Source organism: Helicoverpa armigera, chromosome 19, assembly GCF_030705265.1.
Source record: "Helicoverpa armigera isolate CAAS_96S chromosome 19, ASM3070526v1, whole genome shotgun sequence".
NCBI lineage: Eukaryota > Metazoa > Arthropoda > Insecta > Lepidoptera > Noctuidae > Helicoverpa > Helicoverpa armigera.
Window position 1 is genome coordinate 9870520 of NC_087138.1, and position 7465 is coordinate 9877984.

General features: G+C 31.3%; 1 protein-coding gene across 1 annotated transcript; it reads left to right on the top strand.

Annotated features, from left to right (window-relative positions):
* Positions 1-5684: 5684 nt before the first annotated feature.
* Positions 5685-7003, top strand: LOC135118185 (uncharacterized). Its single transcript, XM_064039459.1, has 3 exons — positions 5685-5708; positions 5785-5884; positions 5967-7003. The coding sequence occupies exons 2-3, from the start codon at positions 5789-5791 to the stop codon at positions 6348-6350; spliced, it is 480 nt and encodes a 159-aa protein (XP_063895529.1). The 5' UTR covers positions 5685-5708; positions 5785-5788; the 3' UTR covers positions 6351-7003.
* The last annotated feature ends 462 nt before the right edge of the window (positions 7004-7465 follow it).

Consider the following 7465-nt stretch of genomic DNA (forward strand, 5'->3'; position numbering starts at 1 on the left):
TTAGTAACCCCGCAGTGATCAAACAGAGAACTATCTTTGATTTTATTATTTTTTCTGTTGGTTCGCAAGCAAAAAATTACATATCGAGGTTTCTCTAATTGCGATGCAGTCTTAACTGACCAAGAATGTTTTGTAGTTTTAGGGAGCAAAGGATACTCATATAAATCCCAATTTCGAAACGCTATTTGAATAGGTTTATCTCTTTCCAAGTGTTTTAGTAGTGTCAGTCGTTCCCGGTCTGACACTTTTATATGTGGTACACGCCATTGCAATCTTTGTATGTCTATTTGAAAATGCGCTGTATCATCAGTTGCTAAGATACTGTTTAAGTTAGAGTTACTTCTATTCAAAATAAGTTCATGTTTACAATTTATCACAATTTTATTGTAATCTTCAGCAAATCCTAAAATTTTATTAAGAGGTACAATAGCACTAAAATGACCATCACTTTTGAATCCATCTAGGTTCCAAGCCCACAAAGCAGCAACTTTATTTTCTCCATCATTCATTGAAACGTAAGACTTTATTGTCGACGTTATTCCAGAATTTTTAATGCGATCTATTTCAATGCCATTTATTTCGTATCTGATATCTTGAAACAAAACATAACAGGGTTGTTACTGAACGTAATATTTTTTAATCGGTTTTCCATCTTTGTCGAAGAACTTTGCTTGACCCTCGACGTAAATTGAACTGGCTGATGGTAACACGTATATGTCTTGTTGGTGTATGGGAATTCTGATTTCATCGTTTTCTCTAAAGCTGTTAGTGTAGGGATTGTATGTGTGGACTTCATAGCTTTCAATCGAACTATCGAAGTGAGGTAATTCAGTAATTTGTAGTATATTCATACTTTAAAACCTAGAGCTTTAAGAAAAGCTTTATTTGCTTCACTCAATTTCTTCACTTTTTTCTTACGTCTATGCACCTTAACGGTCGTAGATGGAATAAGACGTTTGATTTTCATAGGAGTGTTTTTATAATATACTATCATTTTGTTTTTCTTAAATGAAGACGTAATTGAATATGTTCTTCACCAAAGTTAATACAGTTACCAAATTGATCAACAATCTTAACAGATATAGATGAAATTATATTTTTGTTCACTGGGAAGTAAATAACGTTCTGGGGTATTTCTGTGTAGCCGTGACTTGAAGCAGTATCAGATACGAATTCATGAATAAAATGAGTCGGTAATCCGTTGTGATATGAACCGTGCACAAGATCACATTCGATTCTGATTACAGCTGTTGAACTGCTGTTAATAGGGGGCACATTCGGTCTTGTTTTTAATACTGAAAAGTATAGTAAACCGCACTCGTATTGATCAGATAAATGAAGAGGTGGTTGAAAATACGAGACCAATTCTGATTTATTTCCAGAGATGGTAACCGTAGTAGACATGCTTGCATACTGAACTCTTTACAATGATCCTGTTTATTTTATTTCTTGATTATACCAAAACTTGTTTAAGAAATTTAAACATAGATGACCACAGTTGAATGGGTGATCACGTTGTATGTTTTCATAATTATATTGAATTTTAGAACCTACATATTTTATAAACTCCTTTGGAGGTTTAAGATTTCCATAACTGTCGAAATACTCAACATAATCATTACATTTTGCATAGGCTACCCAATGAGAACCAGGGTTTTTAGAACTATCTAAATTAATAACTCCACATTCTTTTTTATATGGATATTTAGGGAGCTCATCTCTCATAAAGACACCTCTAAAATAAGGAATTCTATTTCCATACTTTAAAATGTCAAAGTTAGTTAAGGCCCTTTTGGGTAGCCGATATTTTAGTTTTTTTCTTTTGACACGAAAATTCCAAGACCGTCCTTATGTGGTTTAAGATGTAGTCCTTTCCCAATACATAAAGCTTCCATTTTTTCATTGTGTCTTCTCGTTTCCTCATACAGCTTTTAGCCATTTTGAATTCATTTATGGTTTTGGCAATACCCGCTGCACCGCCTGCTAAAGCTCCGCTGCTGATAATCCCGCAAAATAGGAATCAGAGGTAGTACTCCCCCAGTTTTTGGAATAGGAATAACACGAGGGAGCTTAATCGATGAATCATCAGCTAATTCTCTGGTAGCAGCAATAGCTAATTCTATAGCCATTTTCTTGCTCTTAGGTTTTAATTTTTTTATGTGTCTTTTTGCTTTTGTAATAACAGTTTTAATTTACTTTTAATCCTTTTCCAGATGTAACTTTTGGAGAACGCTTTTCCTCAAACCAGAACCAGTTTTAATTTTGCCGACATAGCCTTACTTACTAAGCGTGCTGCGAGTTTTCGCCTGTACTGGCATCGGAAGCAACCGCTCGCTGTTTCGCCATTTTAACAAAATTAAATCAGCCTTATGTCGATCTTTCAAGTTTGATGACTTGTGATATGCAATATCGTGATCTTTGCAATATTCGTCCAACTTATTTACACCGTTATCTCCTTTGCTAGTCTTTTATTAATTTAGTACCAGGACCACAGTAATTATATCCTGGTAAGTGTAATTCAAATGGTAAATTATTAATAAGCCAATTGAGAAGACTACTCTCTCCAAAACACATTATACGACTGATGATTCCAGTTTAAAATAATTTAATAAATAGTTATCGATTCCAGTTTGTTATTAATATTATTTATAATATTACATTCGATTTATCAATCCAACTGCTTTCAGCTGAAGACAAACCTAACCATTTTACTAAAACTCTGTTACCTTTTCTTCTAAGAACTTTCTCAACTAGATAAATATCGGGATGTTTTGTTTTTTGAAGTTCTTGGGTGTAAAATGCACCTAAAATAGGGCGACCTCTGATAGTATCTTCAATTAAGTAGGTTATGGGAGCTGTTTTTTGTATTTTACGAATTTTAAATATTTCCGTTGACCAGTTGGGAGTGTAACCTTTTTCAAATGTTCCTTTGTATTTACTGATACGCACATAATCACCTACTTTGTACTTGCTGTTTAAATTATATTTTTTTAGCAACTTTAAATACCTTTCTAACATCATTTTTTTATTAATATTGTCCACATTAGCAGGAATTTCATTAATAGTGCGATGGCGAGTGTGATTGTATTTGTAAATAACATCATTTAGGATATTATTTATCCAATTGTAATTGCCATTTAAACTAAATTCCTTATAAACTTTAGATTTCAATGTCCTGATAAATCGTTCAACTATTGAAGCCTTTTTTGTTGAGAAGGTTGAATAATGGTTAATATTATATGATTTCATAAGCTTCTGAAATTTGTTATTATAAAATTCTGCTCCATTATCCGTTTGTAGATTTTTAGGAACACGTCCTTTATTCAACAAAGTTTTGAAAGAGTTACACAAATCTTCTTTGGTTTTACTTCTCATAGGAAAGGCCCAAGCATATTTCGAAAATGTATCAATAACGACAAGAATATATCTGTAATTTTTATTTTCTTTTGAAATTGATTGCATATCAATTAAGTCTGCTTGCCACAAGTCATCTATATCTTTCATGATAACATGTCTTCGTGGATAGTTCACCCTTGCATTTTTATGAATTTCGTTTACCACATCAGCTTTGCTCATGTTCACAATTCAGTAGGTATACTTGTCTTAAACTCAGCTATTATACTGAATAACAAGTATATTATTATGACTATTTATGGTTTAATTATATCAACTTCTTTTAATTCTTCGATTATTGATAAAATTTCATTATCATGGTTTGTATTACCAGCATCTCGGGAAGCAATTAATAGTTTCAATCTGTCAACCAATTCGTTAGGATCATCCCAATATATCAAGTCCGTGTTATGTTTGTATGTCTTTAGCGTTGGTAAGCTTCCTCCAAATTTAGTGATAGTATTATTGTTTAACGATTCAGAAAACAATGGTTTAATTATTTCACGATATTTTATACCTTTATCGCCTCTAATTTGTCCATTAGGATTGAAATCTCTTATGTGCATTTGTATAATGCAACATATCTTTATAGACAAGTTTATCTTTGCTCGATATTAGTTTCAAATCAGGTTTTCTTCGAAGTAAAAGTTCTTTTAAACCAGGGGTTAAATTGTAGCTTTTGTCGCCAACTTTAATTAAAATGACATTATCATCATTCACACTATCTATTTTAGAAAATGAAACTATTGAATTACCCATTAGTAATTTTTTGTTTGCACTCCTTATTCCAAATGGTATATTTACCCCATCATAAATATCATGGATGTCACTGCCCTCTAATGATATTTCTAAATCATCCAGTAATTCTGTCTGGGGAGACTTTTTAACGAACTGTTTAGAATTCAGTTCTGGTTCGCAGCATTCTTCAAACTTTGTAGATGAGCTAGTATTAATGTCATCCAATTCCATTTCTTCAAAATTAGAGTGAGTATTTTCTAAATTTTGTATTTTTTCTATTGTTTTTTTCGAATCGACTAGGGTTTTAAGGGGATCTGTGACAGGTTTTAACATTTTGTCAAGTGACAAGTTCATTGAGTGTTCCTGGTTTTTCATTTGTTTTATTTTATTCTTTATGGAGTCTACAGACTTCATTAATTCTATTTTAATATTTTTCTCCATGTTGTACCTATCATAACAACTGTATTACGCTAAAGAACAAATTATACTGAATTTGATTTTGCATGTTAATTGCTTAAATGTACATATAAACAGTCAGTCAAAATTAAAAAACATATCAAAATTCTGTCTGTACCTTCCGTTATTTAATGACGATTCTTTATTAATAAGTAGAAAATTATAAGGTTTACTCCAAACAGTTTGACAAAGATTTTAAACTCTTTCCATTGTAAATCAGAACTAACATTCTCTTCATAAATATGCTTTAAATTTACATCATCTTGTTTGAATATAATAAGAAAATTAACATTGTCACGTAACAATTGCTTCGGAATTTTAGAATAAGTTTGAGATAAATAGAAACAGTCTATTTGTTTATGTCTACCCATACAGAAATAATTGCGGATATTTATTTGATTTTCACATGCAACATCATCAAAAATAAATACAGAATTTGCTAAAGCTTCACTCGGAGAAATTACATCTTTATCATCATTGAACTCGTAAAAGTTAATCTGCGGCACTCTTTTTAATACTTCAGTCAAGAAACGATATTTTGATTGAAAAGAAGTTTTCGAGTAAAGATAAAGATTTTGAAATTTTAAACCATTTTCATGTACCAGTAAACTAATCATGGCATTAGTTTTACCACAATTGGAAGGACCGCATATTATACATCGAATCGTATTAGGCAATAAAGCACTGTGTCTGATTGAGCGAGAAGATTCATTAAAATCGATATTATTAACTTTCAGAGATATGGGTTGCTTGATCAACTTCATCATACCGATTGCCGCAATGAATAGGCAGCCTAAATATTTATATCTAGTAATTTACACCAAAATACATTGAGTACAAGAACAAGTCCAAGTCTGTTCAGAGTTTCTAAGTTGTTGGAGATGGCGTTTACGTCAGACAGTTAGGGCATCCATAAAACACATTACAGTTGACAGGTTTAGACTTGTTAAGATAAATCATTAAAATACCACAAGCATCAATTATGTTATTTGAGACATTAATTTTTAAATTATAAAATGTGTATCTAACATGACTAACGTCTTAAATATTTTTCAGTCTGCAGCTGTAGTTTGAGTCAACTTCCTTTCTCTGTCCTTTGTTTACAATTTAGTTATTTTGAGGTAAGTATTTTCCAATAATATTTAACTTGTCTTATACTTTTAATTTCATTTATGACAATCTTGTTATTAATTTCAGAATCATGTCGAGATCACCATGCTACAGTCCGGATTTTAATATTATGGATCCTAACAGAACTTCGTCATTGAATAACGATTCGGAGGGAATAAATTTACAAGTGAGTAAAATGAGAATTTTCATTATTATTAAATATTATTGTTAATTGCTGCCATTCACTTATAAAGTTTTTTTTTTTTCAGAACATGATGGACGACATCAATGATCCTATAACTCATCCTTTTAATTTTGCCCAAGATAGGGAGAGTTGGTATGCTGAAGTAGCAGCAGCAGCACAAGAGGAATATCGTCTTGAAAAAGCAAAGAGACAAACATTAAAGAAGAGGAAAGTTAAATCAAAATCTTTGAAAACTAAATCTTTTATCATGCGTAAAGAATCGGATCGTGCGCAACGCGTAATAAAAATTATAATTTATGACTTGGACGGTGGCAATATGGATGAAATATCATCTAATCCTGAAGATGCAAGTGTGAATGTGCAGTATTTAGTGACTAGTGAATATGATGATATTATGACTGAAACTGAATATTTAGTTGGTAAAATTGTAAAGAAATTAAGCAAATAGATGTGTATGTTTAGTTGTAGATAAAGAATAAGACTTTTTGTTTATTAGCTTGTAAATAATACTTTACAATGTACATTTTAATTTGTAATTAAAATAATAGCCCTAAGTTTAGTATAGTAGTTCACTTTTTAGTAGTACAGAAATAGTTTGTTATTTAGTTTTATTAATAGTTTATTTTTTAGTACTTAGTGACTGGTCCCTTTGTATATTTATTGTGAAAATTAAAATAAATTATTTAATTATACTTGTTTAATTATTCAGTTAAATCGAAATAAAAGTTGTCCTAATGACTGATTTCGGCCACAGCGGCTAGAGCCACTAAACAAGGTGCAGTCTCTGTTCTCTTACTCTCACAGCCCCAATCTGACGGCCGGAGAGAGATCAGGCCCATGACCCAAATTTTTACTTACTTTCCAAAACACTGAAACTGTGATATTTATTTTATAAAATAAACAGAACACTCGAAAAGTCAGCGTGTGCCTTGGATTCGAAATCGAAACCTTCGACAGTTCCACGGTCTCACCACTAGGATATCACAGCTTCTATATTCGAGATAAATAGGTATGTATCAATAACAATTAAACACAAATCAGTTGAATACAAAATATTTATTTCATTTCAAAAATAAAAAATACATTATGACTTAATTTTATTACAAAAAATAATAATATAATTATCCTATTAAAAAAAAAAATAGTAATAAATTTTTGGTTCAGATTAGAATAGGGAACTATAATGACCCCATGGTAAAGTAAAAGCATTATTTTTTTTAATTTGACGTTTGTCATCATTCCCATCAAGTATAGATAGTTCAACTCAGATTTGCGCGCGGCCCTATGTGTGCGTCGGCTTGTAAATATACAACTTTCATTCGTGTGACAGTGACGTCGTCCGAGCATGACGTGTTCTTATCACTTTTTGTTATGGGTACAGTCGTTTACGAAAATACTAGTTATTCACGGAGAAATTATTAAGGAGTCAGATAAAGCGTTTCAAAAAATAAAACAACATTCAAAGCTTTTTATTATTAAATATAGTTTTTCATTATTTTCTCATACGTCTTTTCAAATTGACATTGATAGTATCTAAGAATTAAATACTCCTTAAGTACATAG

What these genes read in the sequence shown, in the direction of transcription:
- LOC135118185 (XM_064039459.1), top strand. Translation starts at nt 5,789, where the DNA reads ATGTCGAGATCACCATGCTACAGTCCGGATTTTAATATTATGGATCCT. An exon ending in CGGAGGGAATAAATTTACAA is followed by an intron (nt 5,885 to 5,966) that starts GTGAGTAAAATG and finishes TTTTTTTTTCAG; the next exon opens with AACATGATGGACGACATCAA.